Raw genomic sequence first — 22,929 nt, forward strand, 5'->3', positions numbered from 1 at the left:
GATGTCAAGACTCTTTATTAAACTCTTCTCTAGCATTAGTTTAATCTCTTCCCGACTCCCAGCTTCCCACCTAGGGCCCAGCAGGCAGGCGGGCGGGCGGGCAGGCGGATAGACAGGCTTCCTTGAGGCACAGGCCTGGCCTTTCTGGTTTGCCACAGGGGCTCTGTTACTCCTTGGAGTGTGAATGAAGTGTCTCAAAGTCGGTGACATAGTCCACCTGCTTCGGATCACCAGGGCCCATGAAAAAGCCGAGGCAGTTGTTGTCGCTTTCACAGAGGTGTAAGGCTGCAGGCAGCAGAGGCCAGTGTGAGCCTCAGTGTGTGTGTGGGGGGGGGCAGGTGGGGGTGGGGGGAGGGGCGAGGGAGGTTAGGGGGGGGGGGCTCTGCCTGGGCTCTGGGTCCCCTCACCCCCTGCTCACCTTTGGTGACATTGACTTTATTGGCTGCCAAGATGTCCGCCTGAACGCTATCTATTTTTGTGTACAAGAGCTCGGCATTGCTCTGAGGACAGAAGCAGAGGAGGCTGGCTGGACCGGAGCAGTGTGCTCGGGGAGTTGGGCTAGGGAGGAAGGGTTCCTGCGAGCAGAGATGCTTAGACAGAGGGATCCTGCTTCCAGCTTATTAGCTAGGGCAGGTAGGGCACAAGAAGACTCGTGTGTGTGTGTGTGTGTGTGTGTGTGTGTGTGTGTGTGTGTGTCGGGGGAGGAGTGTCCAGACAAGATTCATTCTGTGCACGGGGGCACCATTCTGTCCTGGGCAGCTGCTGAGGCTGGCGGGAAGTGGGAGTACTTACAAGGAAGAGCTGGTAAAGTTCGTCCCCCATGGACTTGCAGACATGTTCCTCCACCAATGGGAACATTTGCACAAAGTACTGCAGCAGAGGGTGGGCCAGGTGACAGGACAGTGTGGGTGTCCACCGACTTGACTGCCCATGGCCCGCGGTCCGCCACACGTCCACCCCTGCCCGCGCACCTCCAGTGTGAGGCTGGCCAGCCTTTGGCTATTGCTGTGGTCGGTGTTGCCCATGGCCGTCATCAGGCTGTGGACCACGCGCATGCGCAGCAGCTCCTCTGCCAGGTGCAAGTCACCGCGAGCCAGGATCCTTGTGAGGTAGGATAAAAAGACAGGAAAAGCTCTGGGGACAAGGGAAGGGAAAGGAGCCCCTTCCCACCCCGCCTCCCAAAATTTGGAGTCCCTCTCTAGCTGAGAAACAAGAATTCCAGCAGAGGCAGAGGCAGAGGCAGGTGGATCTCTGCGAGCTCCTGGCCATCTTAGTCTACATAGAGAGTTCCAGAACAGCCTTGTCTACATAGACCCTATGTCACAGAGAGACCTTATCTCAAACAAAACAAAACAAAACAAAAATAGTGATCTGTGATTCTTCCTTGAGAAGCCCAAGTCTGCCTGTTTGTTGTTGGTTTTGTTTTTTGAGACAAAGTTTCTCTGTGTAACAGCCCTGGGAGCTTGCTTTATAGACCAGGCTGGCCCTGAACTCACAGAGCTCAGCCTACCTCTGCCTCCTGAATGCTGGGGTTAAAGGTATCTTTTTATTTTATTATTATTATTCTAGATGTAGCGCTGTCTGGCTTGGAATTTGCTATGTAGACAAGGATGGTCTTGAACTCACAGAGATCCTCTCCTCCTAAGTGCATGCCCACCCTATGTGTGTCTTTTAAATTTCATATGTATTTAAAAGACAGACATAGGCTCTCTAGGCACAGTGGTGCACACCTGTAATCCCAGCACTCAGGAGGCAGAGGCAGGTGAATCGTTGTGAGTTCAAGGCCAGCCAGATCTACAAAGTGAGTCCAGGACAGCCAAGGCTACACAGAGAAACCCTGTCTGAAACCACCACCACCACCACCGCCACCACCACCACCGCCACCACCATCACCACCGCCACCACCACCAGACTTGGCATTCTCAAGGAGGAATTGCAGCTCACTGTTTTTTGTTGGTGGTGATGGTGGTTAGGGTTGGTTTTTTTTATTTTTCGTTTTTTGAGGTAAGATTTCTCTGTGACATAGGGTCTATGTAGACAAGGCTATTCTGTAAATGGAGGCACTGCCTTTAATCCCAGGGCTCAGGAGGCAGGCAAGTGCATGGGCCTGCAGCCTGTCAGGCTTGGCTTGCGGCAATCACCCATTCCCTCTGCTGCCCTACCCAATGGTCTTGGCGGCTGCAGCCTGCTGCAGGAACACTGGTAGCTGAGTGGTCATCTGCAGAATCGAAGAGTCTGAAGAGATGAGGGACCATCAGCCAGGAAGCCTTTCCCTCTGCCGCGGGCGGTCCCGTGTCAGGAGACCTACCGGTGAAGAACTTGGCCTGCAGTTGGGATGTGTCCTTGACTGAGGGGATAAGCAGTGCCACAAGGCCCTTGAGCAGAGGCAAGCGCACGTCATAGTGGACCAAGTCCTTTATCAGCTCGATGGCTGGGGAAGGAGAGAGATGCTGGGGAGACTCTTGGTCCTTCAGACCTCGTCACAGCCTTTTACCCTCCCCTCCCCATTGCCACTCGTGGTGCTTTCTGAGGCTCAGCACTGACTAAGGCCTTCTGGGGAGGTTACATTTCCTTCCTGACTTTCTGGGATCTGTGATTAAATACCAGCAAGATCAGAAGTGTGTGTGTGTGTGTGTGTGTGTGTGTGTGTGTGTGTGTTTGGCATTTTACAGTTTTATTTTTTATTTTTTTGAGACAGGGTTTTTCTACATAGCCTCGGCTGGCCAGAACTCAGTATGTAGACCGGGCTGGCCTTGAACTCATAGAGATCCACCTGCCTCTGCCTCCTGAGTGCTGGGAATAAAGGTGTGCTCCATCAAGCCCAGGATTAGAGAAACTCCATGCCTGTTGTAGATGAGAGCAGGTCTGGACACCTGCCCTTCTGTTAACAGGACTGACATTACGAGGAAATCTGTACCAGCCAGCCAGTGGCCATAAGCAGGGTTCTCTATGACATGCACCCCTTTTGCCTAGGGAATATTTTCTCACAGAAGAGGTTGCCCAGAAGAGGTTGACACTTGCCCAGACAGAGAGCATCACAGGTGGTTCTTCTTTGGGAACTTTGTATAGCCAGAAATCCTTGCTCTGTGCCTCCTCCCCCGAGTCCCCCATAACATGCAGCCACTTCCTGTCACCTATAACTGGAAGCCTCTATGCCTTTGCTTAACTCTACACACAAAGTTCAGCTAACCACCACCTCATACTCTGTAGACTCTATGTTTAAGAAGATTTTTTTCTGTTGTTAATCTACCTATAAATCATTTTGTATATTAAGACGATAAAGCCTCTACAGTGAACAGAATAAATCTAATGCTTGCGCACCCACTTCCAAGGTGCTCATATACATCTGAGGCAGTAGAGGAATTCTTTGCTCTTAGAGCCTTGGGATAACAGGGCTCGTTTACTACGCACTTCTAGACAAGACTGCCACCTTCTGGCTGCACAGAGGAACTGCGCTTCAACATGAATTCTTTTCCAGAGGACTATGCTTGGCAGGCTGTTCTTGACCAGCTGTACGCTCTCTGATCCTGTGGGTCCTGCTACCTCTTTAACTATATCCTATTCAAACACTAATGATGGCTGGGTGTGGTGGCGCACGCCTTTAATCCCAGCACTCGGGAGGCAGAGGCAGGTGGATCACTGTGAGTTCGAGGCCAGCCAGCCTGGTCTACAAAGCAAGTCCAGGACAGCCCAGGCTACACAGAGAAACTCTGTGCCCCGCCCCCCCCCCCCCAAAAAGAAAGAAAGAAAGAAAGAAAAGAACCCAAACAAAACAATTTTGTGGCAGTTCTCTTGATACAGCCTCCTTCATCTGGGATCACAGGCATACACCACCATGTCCAGCTGAAAATACTTTTAGAAAATTATTTTTAAGGGCTGGGGAGGACCGATGAGATGGTTCGGTAGACAAAGGCACTTGAAGCCATAGCCTGATTAGCTGGGTAAAGTCCCAAGGGTGCATGATGGAAGGATACTACCTGGTCTCTGCCCTCCCCATCCCTATGGCATGCAGTGCCCCCCCATAAATACTAAAATCAGTAAGTAAATAAGTAAATGTAATAAAGGGCAGGACAGGCTCAACACCTAGCACATGGCAAGCTGACTTGAGAACTGGAGTTCATGTCCCCAGCACTCAGGTGGCTCAGTGGCTGGGCTGTAGCCCTAGGGAGCTGGAGCTGGGGGTCCCAGGAGCAATCTGGCCAGCCCAGCTCATCACACTGGTGAGAGACCTCAGTATGTAAGGAGAGTGGCTGAGGAAGACACACACACACACACACACACACACAGACAGACAGACAGACAGACACACACACACACACACACACACACACAGACACACACACACACACACAGACAGACACACACACACACACACACACACACACACACATGCTCTTTTAAAATCTATAGCAGGATGTAGTAAGCCTATAGACTCAGCTGAGAGAGGCTAAGACAAGTGGGTCACTAGAGTGCTGGAGTTCAAGGCCATCCTGGATAAGACAGCAAGACTCTGCCTCTAATATAAAAAACAAAACAAAACAAAAAACAAAATAACAGAAAAAGTCCACAAAAACAAAAACAAAACAACCCATTATCATCATTGTTATTTTATTTATTTATTTAGAGACAGAGTCTCTCTGTATATAGTTCTTGCTGTCTTGGAGCTTGCTACATAGATCATGCCATGGGTGTTACGACACAGGGTTTCCCTGTGTAGCCTTGGCTGCCCTGGTCTTGCTTTGCAGACCAGGCTGGCCTTGAATTTATATAGATCCGCCTGTCTCTGCCTCCCAAGTGCTGGGATTAAAGGTGTGCACCCCTATGCCTGACCATTATTGTTATTTTTAAACAATAAAGAAAATCAATAAAGTATTAACATTATGAGCTATGGATGTGGAATATGTGTCGATAGGTCAGGCGTTATGGTGACATGTTCTCTCTCTCCTCTCTCTCTCTCTCCCCCTCCCCACCGCCCTCAGGTCTCCTGCAGCCAGAGCTTGCTATGTAGCCAAGGGTGACCTGGAATTACTGATCTTACCAGTTTGTTTGAAGAAAGGGCCTTTGTAACTCAGGCTGGCCTTGAACTCATGACTTTCATCCTGTCTCTGCCTCTTGAGTGCTGGGATTATAGGTGGGAACCACTATACTATGCTATCTGTTCTTCTAGGCAAGTGTTCTTGTCTTGGTTTTAAATTTATTTTTATGAGTTTCAGTGTTTTGCCTTTATGTATGTAAGAGCACTGGGTGCAGTTGCATGCTGGCATGTGGGATGCAACCTGGGTGCCCCTGTCAGAGCACAAAGTGTTCTTAGTCACTGAGTCATCCCTCCAGCTTCCTCTTCTGGGCAAGTTTTATCCAGTACAATCAGCCTGTGCACTGGTGAGGTGAACTCCCTCTAAGAACTGAGTCAAACATCACAGTCTCTGAAGGGGGAAGACGTGTCAGGTGAAGGTGGGCCACAGATACCTCGAGGGCCAGGAAAGTGGGGAGACTGGAAACAAGTTCGCCTTGAAGTTTCTACCTAAACTCTGGATAATTGTATAGTAAACCCCTTCAAATGCTAAATGAACTCCCACGGTTTCCCCGATAATATAACTGGGTGCGGGTGATGCACTTGTAAAAATCAGTAGGTTTTGGAGCCTGTGAGATGATTCAGTGGTAAAGGTGCTTGCTGCCAGGCCCCACTTAAACACACTCACATGTGTGTGCATGCTTATACACTAAATACGTTTAAAAATGTTAAAGTGTCAGTTACATTTCTAGTGTGTGGGTGGGTGGTTAGGGGACAGTTTGGAGAGAAGTCTTCCTGCTGCCCTGATGAGGTCATGTCAGTGTAGGACCTCTCAGCCATTAATGCCACTGTCAGACTTCTGGGTTGATGAACCAGCCACACCTTCAACTTCATTATAGGACACGTGATCATTTGATCAGTCTCTCCAATAAATTCCAGTTTATCAGGACTCCAATTATCAGGTCAATTAGGTAAGATTTTTACTCTCTGAATTTTTTTTTCCAAATTCATAAATCTTTTTTGGGGGGGGTTAGGGTGAGGTTTTTGAGAGAGGGTTTTTATGTGTAGCCCTGGCTGTCCTGGAACTCTCTTTGTAGACCAGGCTAGCCTTGAACTCATAGAGATCTGCCTGCCTCTGCATCCCAAATGCTGGGATTAAAGGCCACCACGTCCAGCTCATAAGTCTTTTTTTTTTTTCCTGACAAACTTACTTATTATACATACTTGTTAGTTCTTCAAGCAGTTTGTTTTTCATAACAGTGTCATTCAGGGCTGGAGAGATGGTTCAGAGGTTGAGAGCACTGTCTGCTCTTCCAAAGGTCCTGAGTTCAATTCCCAACAACCACATGGTGGCTCACAATCTATAGTGAGATTTGGTGCCCTCTTCTGCTGTGCAGGCAGAACACTGTATACATAATAAATCTTTAAAAAGAAAAACAAGGGTTGGAGAGATGGCTCAGAGGTTAAGAGCACTGACTGCTCTTCTGAAGATCATGAGTTCAATTCCCAGCAACCACATGGTGGCTCACAAACCATCCCTTCTGGCCTGCAAGCAGAATGCTGTATACATAATAAATAATAAAAAAAAAAAGAAAAACAAAACACAATGCCAGGTGATGGTGGTGCATGCCTTTAATCCCCAGCACTCAGGAGGCAGAGGCAGGTGGATCTCTGTAAACTCAAGGCCAGCCTGGTTTACAAAGTGAGTCCAGGACAGCCAAAGCTACACAGAGAAACCCTGTCTCAAAAAACCAAAACCAAAACCAAAATAAAGAAACAACAACAAAAAAAAAAACCCACAAAACAAAACAACAACAACAAACCCAAACCAAAAAACAGTGTCATTCAGTGAGGTGTGGTGGCACACGCCTTTAATCCCAGCACTTAGGAGGCAGAGGCTCTGTGAGTTCTAGGCCAGCCTGGTCTACAGAGTGAGTTCCAGGACAGTCAGGGCCACACAGGGCCACCACACCTGCCTCTGTATTTATTTTTTGTATATATGTGTGTGTTGGTGAGGTACATGTGAAGTTAATTCTCTCCTCCTTCCTTATGTGCCTTTGGGGTATTGAACTCAGGTCATCAGGTTTGGCAGCTTTTACCTGCTGAGCCACCCTGATGGCACCACCAACGTTTTTTGTTTTTTTTTTTCAGGGATGGATCTCGATGTGGTGACTGGCTTCCTGTGACAGGAGCGAGCAGAAGCATGCAGGTATAGAAGCTGTTAGAGCATCTTTCTTTTCTTTTCTTTCTTTAAGATTTATTTATTTATTACATATACAGTGTTCTGCTTGCATGTACATCTGCACAAGGCACCAGATCTCACTATAGATGGTTGTGAGCCACCATGTGGTTGCTGGGAATTGAACCCATGATCTCTGGAGGAGTAGACAGTGCTCTTAACGGCTGAGCCATCTCTCCAGCCCTTAGGGGTGATTTTTAATTTTTTAATTTTTTATTTTGGTTTTTTGAGACAGGGTTTCTCTGTGTAGCCCTGGCTGTCCTGGAACTCACTAGGTAGAGCAGGCTGGCTTGGAACTCTGAGATCCATCTGCCTCTGCCTCCTGGGATTAAAGGCGAGTATCACTTATTTTTTTCACAGTGTTAGGGAATGTGGCACCACTGAGCCATACCTCCCCACTTTAAAAATTCTCAATTGTGCTCATTAATCCCCACCTTCCTTTTTTTTTTTTTTTTTGTACTGAAGAGATGGCTCAGCTGTTAAGAGCACTGGCTGCTCTTCCAGAAGACCTAGCTTTGGTTCCCAGCACCCACATGACGGCTCACAACTCCAGTTTGTAACTCCAGTTCCAGGGCATCTTTTGCATTCTTCTGACCTCCACAGGCAATAGACATACATGCAAGCAAAACACACACATGCAAAAAATAATATATGTTTTTACATGCAGCTGGGCGTGGTGACACATGCCTTTAATCCTAGCACTTGAGAAGCATAGACAGGCAGACTGTGTGAGTTTCAGGCCAGTACGACTCCATAGTGAAGACACTGTCTCTAAAAATAAAAATCAGCTGGGCGTGGTGGCACATGCCTTTAATCCCAGCACTGGGGAAAGCAGAGGCAGGAGGATCTCTGTGAGTTCGAGGCCAGTCTGGTCTACAGAGAGAATTCCAGGACCACCAGGGCTACACAGAGAAACCCTGACTTGAAAAGCAAAAACAAAAAGAAAAAAAAATTTTTTTTTTACTTAGTGTGTGTTTATATGTGTGCGCACAGCACAGTGCTCCTGTGGAGGTCCAAGGCCATCTTGTGGGAGTCACTTCTTTTCTTCTGTGTGGACATTGGGGACTGAACTCAGGTTGACAAGCTTGGTGGCATGTGCCTTTACTTATGAGCCATCCCAGCAGCCCTGTGTTTTTGATTTTGGAGACGGGGGCTCACCATTTACCTCAGACGGCCTCAAGCTTGTGGGCCTTCGCCTCTTCAGGTTCTCAACTCCAGGGAAGGGACACAATGAGTGACTGCTTTTGTCACTTTAAGCTGCTAGTTCTGATAAGTCCCTGATTGCCACAAGGCCCTGGAATGGCAGTCTTTCCTGAGAGGAAAGTGCCATTTTTCACTTCAAAGCAGTTATAAATGGAGATAAATTCCAGGCAGGACCACTTTGGAGAAGTTCTCTTTTAGCTCTGCCTCTGGCTTAGCTTCAGTGGGATGCTCATTAAAAGAAACTGTAAAGTCTGCCGTGTGATAACATCCCTGGGACGGCAGCGAGCGTAGGCCCTGGCATCCTCCCTTGTGTGTTTATCCTTTTGAGTGAAGGGGTCAGGAACAGGTGCCGGGATCCCCGGGAGGGGCTAAGAAGGCCCTGACCACAGCGTGCTTTCTCTCCCATTCTCACAGCATCCACACAGGGAAGATGGCGCCACACAAACTTTGCACCCTTCTGGAAACTCCATTAGCGTAACGGGAAAGCAGGGGCTGCTGGGATGGCTGAGCAGTGAAGAGCCCTTATTGCTCTTGCAGGAAACTACAATTCAGTTCCAGTCCCTCATTGGCTGCTTCATAATTGCCTGTAACTGCAGCTCTAGATGACCGGAAGTTCTCTTGTGGCCTCTGTGGGCACCCACAGGAACATGTACACACACACACACACACACACACACACACACACACACACACACACACATGCCCACCTGCACACACCCACAAAAATGCACACATACAGAGATAAGAAATTGTTTTGTTCTGGAGACAGGGTTTCTCTGTGTGTAGGCTGTCCTGGAACTCACTCTGTAGACCAGGCTAACCTCGAATTCACAGAGCGCTGCCTCGGCCTCCCAAATGCTAGGATTAAAGGCGTGTACTACCACACCCAGCAGGTCCCATGATTTCTAACAGGGCACAGTGCTGGGCTATTTAGGAAGCTTGTCCACAAAAGGCCTTGCAGCTTCATACGGGATGTTCTTGGATGCCCCTTTTTAGGGCCCCAGCCACCAAGCTATGAGAAGCCAAGAGTCCACACAGAGGCCACATATTAAGTACGGCATCTGATGGCCCTGGCTGAGTCCTACCCCTAAGACTTCAGCCTCCTCAATTAGCCCCAAGACCAAGACTTTCTTCAGATATAAAAGTTTAGTAGTGAGAAAAAAAACTTTAGAGATCAGCATGATTGTTATTTTAAAACAATATTTGCGGGCCGGGCGTGGTGGCGCACGCCTTTAACCCCAGCACTCGGGAGGCAGAGGCAGGCGGATCGCTGTGAGTTCGAGGCCAGCCTGGTCTACAAAGTCAGTCCAGGACAGTCAAGGCTACACAGAGAAACCTTGTCTCAAAAAAAAAAAAAAACAAACAATATTTGCAAAAAAAGAAAATTAATGGGAAAACATTCATGTTGAATAATATATCCAAATAGGATGTGCAAACAGGATGATAAAGAGTGCCACGGGAAGCCGGGTGTGGTGGCACATGCCTTTAATCCCAACACTTGGGAGGCAGAGGCAGGTGGATCTCTGTGAGTTCAAGACTAGCCTAGTCTACAGAGTGAGTCCAGGACAGCCAAGGGTACACTGAGAAACCTTGTCTTGGGGAAAAAAAAAAAAGAATGGTTCTCGGCAAAAGGAAAAGAGTGAGAGACCCTGATCCTCACTGGCCTAGCTGTGGCTCCAGCTGTGGCTCCAGCTGTCTAGACAGTTGAGCAGAGATGAGCCACACAGACTGTGCCTAGTTCACAATCCCAACCCTCGGGACAGATGCAGGCGTTAGCTGGATGTGATGGCAGAGGCAGGAGAAATCAGGAGGCCCAGGCAAGGCTGGGCTGGTTCTCAAGATCAAGACCTTCTTAAAAGCTATGCAATAAGTGCTGCCTCTGCTGCTCTCCATTAGAGTGCACAGCGCACCTGATTCCAGCCTCTCCGTTTGTGTGTGTGTGTGTGTGTGTGTGTATGTGTGTGTGTGTGTGTGTGTGTGTGTGTGTGTGTGTGTGTGTGTGTGTGTATACTGTCCACTCTTTATTGATTCCTTCATCACTCAAGTCAGGTTTTTAGGACCCAGGCCCTGAGGTCACAGCAGTGAACTATGCTCATAATCCCAAAGAGGAAAAGTTAAGAGTTGAGAGAATCATGAGTTGAAGATCGGACTCGGGCTGCTTGTGGCGGGGCACGCCTTCAATCCCAGCGCTCGAAAGGCAGAGGCAGGAGTTCGAGGCCAGCCTGGTCTACAAAGCCAGTCCAAGACAGCCAGGGCTACACAAAGAAACCTTGTCTCAGAAACAAAACAATAGAGACCAGACTTGTGCTGGATGCCTATAAATTCTAGTGCTAGGGAAAGCCGATGGAAGATAAAGAGTTCAATCAGCCCTTATAGCACAGTCTCAAAAACCAACCAACCAAACAAACAAAAAGCCAACACCACATAATTTCACTGTTCCATCAAACCACCTGATGACCAGGTAGGTCTCAGGCTTTGTGCCTTATTTTGAGAAATAAATGAAATGACCTGTGGGAGGTCAATAAATGAATGACTCAGTAAATGAAAACTTACGGATGTCATCAGTGTTCCAACTAGGGTTTTGTTTGTTTTACCGGAAAGCTATTCCCTAGGGTGGTTTTTGTTCATTTGCTCTGTTGTGAGACAGTTGCACTATGTAGCTCAGGCTGGCCTGGGATTGGAGGTTCTGCTGTCTCAGCCTCCCAAAGCGCTGGGAATAGGGGCGTGTAGCCCCAAGGTAGGCTTCCTTTTCCTCAGTGCTTCAAGTCCAAGCCAGGCCTGTGCACACTGGCCAAGCATCTGATCACCGAGAAGCAGCCTCAGCTCAGTCAGGGGCTGCGGTGCAGACGGCAGGAACCATATGGGAAAGCAAGCTTTGGCCCTTGCTGGGCCTAAGGACTGCTCAAACAAATGTTCTGTGGCCGCTGTTTTCTGAGTAACTCGCTGGCCTCTTCCCCCTCAAGGTTATTTTGGATGCTCAGCGACAGGCTCTTTGTGAGTGGAGGGAGACTTTGGAGAGCCACCTCCCCATGCCGCCTTTGGTAACGTAGCGGCCTCCTTACCTTCATACTGGACCTCTAGGTGCATTGTGGTCAGGACCTTCAGCACATAGTCCACGATGCTGGGGTGTGTTGCTCCAACTATTGCCTGACAGGACAGCCAAGAGGGCAAGAGGGTTGGCTTAGAAGAGGTGAAGTGGGGACCCCTGGACAGCCAGGCTGTGGGGGTGAACTGACTCTGTAGTCTGTAGCTAGGGGCACCTTAAACCAAGCTTCCTGGCTGCCCAGAGACAAGCAGGACCAAGGTCTGTGACTACGGCTGCGGGAGGGAGAAAACTACTCATCCCGGATCCTGTATCTTCTTCCTCTGGATTCTCACCTGTTGCTTAACTTGCTTTTTACCTCTTCAAACTTTACCTCTCTCACCTCCATCGGCTTGTGAGAAGGCAGAGGACCATGTCAACAAGGCTCTGCAAGTGCCCGCTGTGACCGCAGCCTCCCACTGGCTCAGCGCAGCTCAGCTCTGGGAGGCACCCTTTCTCCTCTTTCCCTCCTGACTTGGTGCATCCTGCCCAGAGAGTGTTACTTCAGTTTCATTTGTTATTAATGTTTATGAAATCCAGATTGACATCTATTTTCATCCTGGGCCTTTCTCTAGAGCTTCAGCCTTTTAATATCCACTGCCCAGTGGCTTCTCTAGCAGTTCTGGGCAGTGCGTTTTCTTTCTATCTTTCTTTTTTTCTTTTCTTTTTTTTTTGGTTTTTTGAGACAGGGTTTCTCTGTGTAGCCTTGGCTGTCCTGGACCCACTTTGTAGACCAGGCTGGCCTCGAACTCACAGTGATCCACCAGTCTCTGCCTCCCGAGTGCTGGGATTATAGGCGTGCGCCACCACGCCCGGCTGTGTTTTCTTTAAAAATTATTTATTTTGTTTGCATTTGGGTTTGCCTACATGTATGTCTGTGAGAGGGTGTCAGATCCTCTGGAACTGGAGTTACAGACAGTTGTGAGCTACCATGTGGGTGCCGGGAATTGAACTCAGAGCCTCTGGAAGAGCAGCTAAGTGCTCTTAACAACTGAGCCATCTCTCCAGCCCTGGGCAGTGCTTCTTAAGCTGAGCTAAGCATCAGAACCTGTTGGGAATTTATTTGTTTAGGTTTTTGAGACAGGGTTTCTCTGTGTAGCCTTGGTTATCCTGGGACTTATTCTATAGACCAGGTTGGCCTCAAACTCACAGAGATCCACCTGCCCCTGCCTCCTCAGTACATGGATTAAAGGCATGTGCCATCACCGCCCTGATCCCTTTGGGAATTTAAAAGGCCAAAGCGTTACTGAGGGCCATTTGACAGTCACTGGAGTTTACTGATTCCAAACCCAAGTCCTCCCACACCAACCTGATTTGTCCTCTTTATCCACTTTCTCGGTGCTGTATAACTCACTCTATTGGCAAAGCAAGGCCAAAGCTAGGTGGTGTCTTTGATGTCTGGTTTTGGTTCCACACCTTCTGTCTCAGAGATGTCTATCCACCTTGGTCACCTCTGTGCCCGCTCCACTCAGGCCTTTCTGTTGTCCGCCTCCGTCCAACCCACCCTCTGGACCACTTGTGAGAGCTTTTACCATTCACATCAAAGCCATGTTCCTGTCCTTACTGGGTGTGATGCCCCAAATCTGACTTCACTCACATTCTAGGGCAGAAGCCAAGAGGAAAAAGAAAAAGCTCTTCCAACTGGTGAGATCTGGCCTCTTCACTTACACACAGCCCACAGAGGTGCTGGGCTTCTTGCCCTGTCAAATGGACGCCTTTAATCTTTCCTGCAGTTCCCTCGACATCCTTGTGGCTTGTCTCAACCACTTTGAAGTCTGCCAATATCCCTCTGATCCTTAAATAAACAGGACAAATCACTCTGCAGAGATGTGAACTCCTTGCCCCGCCTTGGCCTTCGGAAGTGACGCTGATTGAATAGCTGAGCCCTGCCTCTCAGGTCTGTGGGAAGTGCTGCTGGGGAACCGTCATTGTAAATCAGAACTCCAGAGCCTCACTGTGGCTCACCTGGGCGGTCCTGAGAGTCTGCAGGGCCAGCTGCTGGGCTTTGGGGGACTCACAGGGCAGCAGAGCGATTAGACCTTTATACACTTGGTTCTGGTACTTGGGGTTGCCATGGACCAGGGTATCCAGGAGAACCTGTACTTCCTCCTGTGTCTCTTCTGATTTAGACTTTGCCAGAAATTCCGATATGGCTCTCACACCTCGGCAAAGAGGAGAAGATGCGAAATTGGACAGGACTTAAAACAGTTCCCACTCTAGATTGCATGACGGGAATTACTTTAAGAATGTTTCAACCAAGCGTATTTAACCAAAAGGGCATTACTGTCATGTGTACTTCTAGCTGAGAGAGTAGTTTTCTGCAGTACAGGCAACTGTATGTGTGTGTGTGTGTGTGTAGCTTAGAGGGAAAATTTCTTGCCCAGCATTCCTGAGGCCATGAGTTTGCTATCCAGTAAGGGAACAACATCAAAAAGTTGTTTGTAGGCCTCTTCAAAACTTAAAGCACAGTTTTCATTTGATTTTGTGCTGGGCATAGAAGTCTTCCTTTCCAGATTATAACCTTTTACATCTTGATTATTTTTAGACAGTGTTATTATGGAGTCCTGGCTGTACTGGAACTCACCATGTAGACCAGGCTGACCTCAAATTCACAGAGATCTGTTTGTCTCCTGTCTAAGTGTTGGAATTAAAGTATGTATTGTCACACCTAGCTGACTGATTTTTTTTTTTTTGATACAAGGTTTCTCTTTGTAGACCAGGCTGGTCTCCAATTCACAGAGATCCACCTGCCTCTGCCTCCCCAGGGCTGGGATTAAAGAGGTGTTGCCACCACTCCCTGCTATTATTCTTTATAAAGTTTAGCTTATGAGTATGTGTGTTTTGCCTGCATGGATGTCTGCGCACCACTTTGGAGTCTGGTGCCTGCAGAGGCCAAAAGAGGGTGTCGGATTTTCTGGAAGTAAAGACATTTGTGAGCCATTATGTGAGTGCCGGAATAGAATCTAGCTCCTCAGAATGAGTAGCCAGTGCTGTTAACTACCTCTCCAGCTGAAGATGAATTCATTTATCTATTTTTGTTTTTTTGAGACCGAGTCTCTTTAGGTATCTCTGGCTGTCCTAGAACTCCTATGTAGACCAGGCTGACTTCAGACTTACAGAGATCACCCTGTCTCTGTCCCTCCAGTATTGAGGTTAAAGGTGTACACCACCATCCCTGGAAAGATTTATTTTTTAAAAATTTATATGTATGGGTGTTTGCCTATATGTATATGTATATATCACACGTGCACTTGGTATCCACTAAGACCAGAAGGAATTGGAGTTACAGTTGTGAGGCACCATGTGGGTGCTGGGAATGGAACCTGGGTCATCTGCAAGACTAGTAAATGCTTTTAACAGCTGAGCCATCTCATTAGTTCCTCTGCATTCAGTAATTTTGTCTGTTTTGTTGCTAGCATTAGCCATAATGATTTTTAAATAGAATTTTAGGTAATAACTAATGAAAGTTTGTTAAATACGTATGGAAAATGATACATTCAAAATGGAGGATCTTTTAACCCCAGAAAACAGAGGTAGGCATATCTCTGAGCTTGAGGCCAGCCTGATCTAGAGACAGAATCCTAGGATAGTCAGGGCTCCACAGACACACACACACACACACACACACACACACACACACACACACACACACGAGGACAGTAGGTGTGGTTTAATTAGGAGAGTACTTGCTTAACATTCTCCAAGCCCTGGGTTTGATGTTCAATGCTGAGTAAACCAAGTGTGGTGCTGAAAGCTTATAATCCTAGCTCTCGGGAAGAAGTTTGGGGCTGGAGAGATGGCTCAGAGGTTAAGAGCTCTGCCTGGTCTTCCAAAGGTCCTGAGTTAAATTCCCAGAAACCACATGGTGGCTCACAACCATCTATAATGTGATCTGATGCCCTCTTCTGGCCTGCAGGTGTACAGACAGACAGAGCACTCTATACTTAATAAATAAATAAATCTTAAAAAAAAAAAAAAAAGAATCAGAAGTTCAAGGTCAGCCTTGGCTACTGTGTTGGTCTGAATGCAATGTCCTCTGTAAGGCTTCTGCATTTCAGCACTTGGTCCCTACTTATTTGTGGTAGGATTATCAAGGTGTGACAGTAGCTAATAAAACTAACACCAACAACTGGGTGTGGCTGTGTACGCCGGTAATCCCAGTACTCAGGGAGGTAAAGGCAGGCAGATCTCTGTGAGTTCGAGGCCAGCTTTGTCTACAAAGCGAGTCCAGGACAGCCAAGGGTACACCGTGTCTCCAAAAACCAAAAACCAACCAACCAACCAAACAAACAAATGAAAAACCAAACCAACCAACCAAACCAATCAACCAACCAAAAAAAACCCTAAGTCCTTGCTAGAGGACGTGTGTCACTGGGACAGGCTTTGAGGGTTCAGAAGACTGTCCACTTCATGTTAGGCCCCACGTGGTCTAAGAGGTGAGCTCTGCTGCTCCAGCCAACATGTCGGCTGCTTGCTGCCACCTGGCCTGGCATGATGGACTCTTAGCCCTCGGGAACCATAACCCCGAGGCGAAGTCTCTCTTCTAGGAGTCATTTTGGTCATGCTGTTTTCTTATAGCGATTGAAAAGTAACTGGACACGATGCAGAGAGTACAAGTCCAGACGGGGCTCTATGGGACCTTGTCTCAGAGCCAAACAAGGGCCAGAGAGGTGGCTCAGTGGTCAAGAGCACTTGTCACCTAATCTCTAGGGCCTGAGTTCATATCCCAACACTGAATTCCGAGCCAAGTGCCCTTGTGACATGCTTGGCGTCTCCATATGCCTGTCGCCCCAGCTCCGAGGTATGTGGCGATAGATAGGGGATTGCTGGGGCTTGGTGGCTTCGAGCCTAGCCAAGAAAACTCAATGCCCAGTTCCAGAGAGAGGCCCTGCTTCATAGAGGGGAGACGGAAAGAGACGGACACTCGGCACTTTCTGCCTCGGCAACGCACCCACCCCGACACAGCGCAACAGCCACACCCGTCATATAAGTAAAAGAGAAGTATTTCTAAAACTATCTTTCTCTGGACAAATGAGTCAGGGAAGCCATAAATCTGGTCTTGAGGCTCTCCCAGGGAGCTGGAACAAATGCTTCCTGTACCCCTAGCTGTCCTATGTAGCTTTCCCCACGGCAGTGTGGGTGCTGTCAACCCCAACCAGGCACCGGGAGGTGTGTCCACAGGCGGGCACACCCACGACCTACCGTAGCTCTCACAGATGAGCTCCTTGTACTTTCTGCCCGTATTTGCAATAATCTGAAGCAGTTTGATGGACTCCTTTTTGTCCTCTTCCTTGACCTTCTTTAGGCTAAGTATCTCCAGAAGCGTTAGGACACCGCCAATCTCAAGAAATTCTACCAAGTACCGATTGCTGTCCGGGGAGACCACACAAACAAGACATTTGAGAGGTTCCTCAGCACTGCACTGAAGGTATCCAAGGCCAACAGGCCATCTGCACACATTTGCTTCCGGCCCAGGAGATGTCCACAGACAGACAGAGGATTGTTTGGATTTTATTTATTTATTTATTTATTTTGGTTTGTCAAGACAGGGTTTCTCTGTGTAGCCTTGACTATCCTGGACTTACTTTGTAGACCAGGCTGGCCTCGAGCTCACAGTGATCTGCCTGCCTCTACCTCTCAAGTGCTGGGATTAAAGGTGTGCGCCATCACCGCCCAGCTGAGTGTGTGTGTGCACTCGTGTGTCTATATGTATATGTATGCATGTGTCTGTGTGTGTGTTTGTATGTGTATATGATTGGATTTTAAATTTAAATATATATTAATATGTATCACATGAAATGTTATAATTAATATACTATACATATCACATGTAGGTTTAGACTATATCTCACCATGCTGCCTTGAACTTGCTATCCTGCCTCAGCTTCTGAGACACTGAGAAAATAGGCAGGTGCCCAGCCAAGAAAGCACTAGACCTGAATCCATCAGGCACTCTTGGTTTTGTCTCTCTCTAATCTCCGTGTCTGCTCTTGGCTTTTTCTGTTTTGGACAGGTTCTTACTGTGTAGACTGGCACTGCCATATGGACCAGGCTGACTTTGAACTTGCAGTGATCTCTTCTTGCCTCTGCTTCCTGACTACTGGGGTTACAGGTGTGAGCCTCCACAGCTGGCCAGCTTCCCTCCCCTCCCCTCCTCTCCCTTTTTTTCTGGTCCCCTTCTTTCTATAATGGCACTTTAGTTGTCTTTTGGTAAATCATACTTCCTCCACTTGAGGGCAAACATGTGACAGAGGATGTGACGTTCATCCCTCTGACTGCAGAAGGCTGGCTTGGGCCATGTGACAGGGGATGTGATGTCATCCCTCTGACTGCAGAAGGCTGGGCTGGGCCAGTAAGTGACCTGTGCTGGTTCACCTAAAGGACCCCCTGGGAATAGACACTCTCTTGCTGGTGTGGCTGAGCTCCAAGGATGGTTTCTGGAGGGCCTGAGGGCCAGTACACAGGGGCCTCTGAATACAGGACTGACAGATGAGAAAAGGAAGAAAAGACTGATAAAGATACAAAACATGGGTGCTGGTAAAACCCCTGGGTCTGATCAGGCCTGAAATATGTATGTTCATCCTCTGGGCTTTTTCAGCTAAGTGAGATAGTCCCCCTGCCTTTCCCAAGTCTAGTATGTATTTTTCTATAGTGTATATGCCCTATGTATTTTTTTTACAATTCTCAACCAACATGGTGCTGACTAGTGAAGGGTCGATGGGAAACAGGATGGATGAGCGACAAGAGCATCATCTCAGCAGCCGTTCCTGAGGGCTCTGATACACCTGTGGTACCTGGAACCAATCTTAATGTGGCCTGACTACCAAGGACCCCATGAGCCTGACCTGCCACTGAGACCCAGAGTCTCTCTGGGATGGGACTCACCTGCTCACAGCAGATAAGAAGATGCCAATGGACCTCAGGATCTTCTCTAAGTCCAGGCCAGTCATATAGCTGCAGCAGTGTTAAAGAATGCTTCCAGGATGAGCGTGGGGACCAGCTGTGCCCTTCACCTTGAGAAGAACCATGGGCAGAAGGGCGGGGCTAGGGTGCGTGCGTGTGTGTGTGTGTGTGTGTGTGTGTGTGTGTGTGTGTGTGTGTGTGTGTTGGAGGGTGGGACGGCTCTGGAAGCTTCGTGAGGAGCACAGAGGTTCCCATAAATGCAAGTGTTTGGAGAAAACCCAAACCTCTCAGAGCCTCGCCTGTGCATCCTTGGGTCTACCACAGCTCATTATTTGGGGCCTCATTCCTACACTTCTCTACAAAGAGTTAGCTTCAGCCAGGTATGGTGGTGCACGCTTTTAATCCCAGCACTCTGGAGGCAGAGGATGGTGGATCTCTGTGAGTTCGAGGCCAGCCTGGTTTACAAAATGAGGTCCAGGACAGCCAAGGGCTACACAGAGAAACCCTGTCTCAAAAACAAACAACAAAAGAATTAGCTTCATCATTAATTCTCCATTCTGTACTTGCTCAAAGTTTTACACTGGAGGTCACTATCCTTACAGAGAATTGCACGGCTTCCTAATAAGAATAACAGGAAATGGAGGAAAAATTAAACTCTGATTTAAAACAACCTCAGTATTTAATGTTATTTTTTAATGTGAGTCTTTGCAAAAAGCCTCGCCGTAATAAAGCATCCTGAGCACGCTTCGGCTCAAATACAAGGTATGAAATCAAGCCGCAGCAGAAAGGGAGCCAGTCAACAATTACTAGGCTCATAACACATCACAGGCTCTTAGAACACTTAAGGAATTAGCTGGAATTATTGCAGTCCATGAGGATGACTGAAAGCTTCCAGGACTGATAAAGGCTAATGTAATGTGCTGGAGGTAATGGTGCTTTGTTGGGGGGTGGGGTGAGGCAAATTATCTCTGCTGCACCCCAGTTCCCAGGATGCCAATAGAAGGAGAGACAGATTGGCTCATTAGGAAAGGCTCTTTACTGCAAAAACACTGTTTGCTGCGGAGCCAGGCTTCCCTGCCTGTTGCCATGATGGCCTGGGCCAGGCAACTAGCCCACATGGCAATCTCTATTGCTACACTGCCCCTCTCTGGTCCCAGTCCCTGCTGTTCCTGCCTCTTTTTCTTAAGTTACTATCTAGGCTGACCAGGTTCTGTCATCTTCTCTCCCTTTGTCCCTTCATCTCCGTCACTTACTATACATGCCTTCCTTTCCCATCTTTCTCCTCTCCCAGATCGCTCCTTCCCTCCCTCCTTTCTTTCCCTCCCTTCCTCCCCTCCCTCCCTCCCTTCCCTCTCTCCCCTTCCCTCCCTCTCTCCCTCTCTTTCGTTCCTCCTTCTCTTCTCTCCCTCCCTCCCTTTTCCTCTTTCTTCTTTTTGAAAGGGTCTTGCCAATCTGGAACTCAAGATGCTCCTCCGTCAGCACCCCGAATGCTGGGATTGCAGGTGTGCACCCCCATACCCACCTCAACTTTTCAAGCCTTTTCTTATCTATGAGATGGGAATCTTAGAATCACACATCAGGCTAAATGTTAGGCTCAAAGGGCATAATGTACAAGTGGTGCGGAGCTCAGGCCCTAGAACATAAAAAGACGCAGTAAATGGCAGCTAATGGTGTCACTATGGTATAAATCAGGGGTCGTACTGACCTGTTGTGGAAGTTTGAGAATGACAAAAGGTTTAGGCTTGGGTGGTCAGTGTTGCAAAGGACAGCAATGCTAAAGTGGTTTGTTCTCCCGGGTGAACAACTGCAGGGCTTGGTGGGAGGGGTATGTAACTCAGCACACTGTGGCTTCTGCCAGGCTACTCCTAACGGCAGGATCGCAAGAGAGATAAGGTATAGATGCTTCTAGGTGTAGAAACAGGGTCTACAGCCATAGACGAACAGCGTGTTTCACAAGTATCCTGTCAACATTGGCTCCCAGACACATGGCGCATGGTGAGGCACGATGCCCAGGGTATGAAATGCACTGGGTACGAAAGAGAAGAGGTGAGCAGAGCACACACTCCTTGGAAGTGTGGGCACTAAAGGAGTGGGTAAGGTGGACCCTGCAGCAGAGACGGAGGAGCACATGGTGACAGGAGGACGCAAGAAGCGGAGCGTTCCTGAGCAGTGGACAGAGTAACAGCACATTCCTCAGGTCCCAGCACCTGGGAGGCTGAGAGGGCAGGATCACGTGTTTGAAGGTAGCTTGGGATACACAGCAAGATCCTGTCTGGGAAAAGGTAAACTTCTGTACAAGGGAGGTGAGGGCTGTGCTTGCTTTAGGTCAGAAACTTCAAAGGGCACAAAACCCAATTCCCTACTCAAATCCATCATGCTTCTTCTTTTCTCCTTTTTTCCCTCCTCCTCCTCCTTTCAGACAGGCAGGGTCTCATGTAGCCTAGGTTGAACACTTGAGCTTGTTATATGGCTGAAGATGACCCTGAGTGAGTTCCTAAGCCCCCTACCTCCGTTTTCCAAGTCCTAGGATGACAGACATTCACCAACAAGGCCAGCTTGCCTTGCTCTCCTTCCTTCCTTTGACCTTATCAGATCCTACTTCAGTGCAATAATCAAAATACTGACATTAAAGGCAAGTGTGGTGGCTCACCTCTGTAATCCCAGCACTTGGTAAAGGCAGAAAGATTTCCACCAGTTCCAGGCCAGCCCCGGGTACGTAATGAGTTCTAGGCCAGACACAGCGCTACAGGGAGATCTTGTCTCCAAACAAAACCAAAAGAGATAAGGTAAAGTTATTCCTGATAAAATACCAAAGTGTTAGCCATGTAGTGGTGGTGTGTACCTTTAATCCCAGTCCTTCGGAGGCAGAGGAAGGCGGATCGCTGTGAGTTTGAAGTCAGCCTGGTCTACAAAGTGAGTACCAAGACAGCCAGAGGTACACAGAGAAACCTTGTCTCAAAAAAAAAAAAAAAAAAAAAAAAAAAAGAAAAGAAAAAAAAGAAAAAAACCAAACAAACACCAAAGTGTTTTTTTGGTTTTTGTTTTTTCAAGACAGGGTCTCTCTGTGTAGCCTTGGCTGTCCTGGACTCGCTTTGTAGACCAGGCTGGCCTGGAACTCACAGTGATCTGCCTGCCTCTACCTCCTAAGTGCTGGGATTAAAGGCGTGTGCCACCACAGCCCGGCTTACACCAAAGTTTTAAATGGAGCCAGAGTGTGTACCTCCTTTGTCTCACATGGGGTCATGGAAAACGACTGAGAAAAGCAAGAAAAGCAGAGTCTAGACTTAACAGCAAAGTGGCTGCTAGTCACTGGTTACTGTTAGTTGTAGGGCAGAAGCCAGACAAGCGCTGATGTTTCTCATCCATGGCTGCTCTACCGCTGAGTCACCGAGTTCCTGCCAACACCAGTGTCACCAGGGTGCTCATCAAAAAAGAGGACAGGGTAAGAGGGCACACACCTACAGTTCTAGCACTCGGAAAGGCAGGAGGACCAGGAGGTCAAAGTTATTGATGGTGTTCTGGTTAGTTTTTATGTCAACGTGACACATTTATGGTCACCTGGGAAGATGGAATCTTTTTGTTTGTTTGTTTGTGTTTTGTTTTTGTTTTTTTCTTCAAGACAGAGTTTCTCATTATAGCTTTGGCTGTCCTGGACTCGGTTTGTAGCCCAGGCTGGCCTCGAACTCACAGAGATCAGCCTGCCTCTGCCTCTGCTGGGATTAAGGGTGTGTACCACTGTGCCCTGCAGAAGAAGGAATCTTAATAGAGAAAATGTCTCCTTTGGGTTGGCCTGTAGGCAAGCCTGTATGGCACTGTCCTGGAAGTGCCATCTCTGGGCTGGTGCTCCCAGATGGGTATCCGGACGGAGGGTCTAAGTCATGAAGAGTGAGCCAGTGAGCAGTGCCACTCCATGGTGGCTGTTTCAGTTCCTGTGTTCAGTTCCTGCCTTCTGTTCCTGCTCTGAGGTCCCTGGATGATGGACTTACCAGCTGTAAAACGAAATAAACCCTTTCCTCCCAAGTTGCTTTGATGGTGGTGTTCTATGATAGCCATAGAAACCTTAACACATGGCCACAAAGCAAGTTCAAGGCCATGGGCTACAGGAGACCCTGTCTCAAAAAAAAAAAATCAAGATAAAGTGAGAGGCAGACTGATGCTCTGTGTTTAATAAGGGAGAAAGAATTAAGATAAAGGGGACTTACAGGAGGAGAGAGGGTTCAGAGGAGGAGGGAAATATATACCACAAAGGTCTGAGGGCCAGGGGCAGGGCTGAGTGACGGAGCTTGCCTGCCACAGGCAGCTTCTGACCACTCACAGTCAGCGGGAAGCAAACCGTTTTCAGTCCCGGTCTGCCTCCAGGCAGAACACAGGCACCGCAAGCCTGTTTATTTCCAAACACGTTTTGTTTTTTAAAAGGCTTAATTTGTTTATGTAATATATATTACATATAAATACATTACAATATAATTTACGCACAATATAATATATTAC

General features: G+C 48.1%; 1 protein-coding gene across 6 annotated transcripts in view; it reads right to left on the reverse strand.

The window, feature by feature from the left end:
* Window positions 1-22,929, reverse strand: part of ARMH1 (armadillo like helical domain containing 1) — a 41,365-nt gene continuing 18,436 nt past the window's right edge. For 5 of the 6 annotated variants that reach the window (XM_084786613.1, XM_084786615.1, XM_084786617.1 and 2 more), the window contains exons 4-13: window positions 18,421-18,489; window positions 16,738-16,904; window positions 13,501-13,697; window positions 11,516-11,600; window positions 2,309-2,431; window positions 2,163-2,235; window positions 972-1,101; window positions 793-870; window positions 419-500; window positions 1-285 (exon numbers count right to left, since the gene is read on the reverse strand). In XM_084786613.1, the coding sequence (XP_084642739.1) occupies window positions 167-285; window positions 419-500; window positions 793-870; window positions 972-1,101; window positions 2,163-2,235; window positions 2,309-2,431; window positions 11,516-11,600; window positions 13,501-13,697; window positions 16,738-16,904; window positions 18,421-18,489 (1,123 nt within the window). In that variant the 3' untranslated portion in view covers window positions 1-166. Of the gene's footprint in view, window positions 286-418; window positions 559-792; window positions 871-971; window positions 1,102-2,162; window positions 2,236-2,308; window positions 2,432-11,515; window positions 11,601-13,500; window positions 13,698-16,737; window positions 16,905-18,420; window positions 18,490-22,929 lie in introns of all 6 variants that reach the window. The other variant, XM_084786618.1, reaches the window with a different exon arrangement.

This window comes from Acomys minous (genome assembly GCF_964271855.1).
Source record: "Acomys minous genome assembly, chromosome: 6".
In the NCBI taxonomy this organism is placed as follows: Eukaryota; Metazoa; Chordata; class Mammalia; order Rodentia; family Muridae; genus Acomys; species Acomys minous.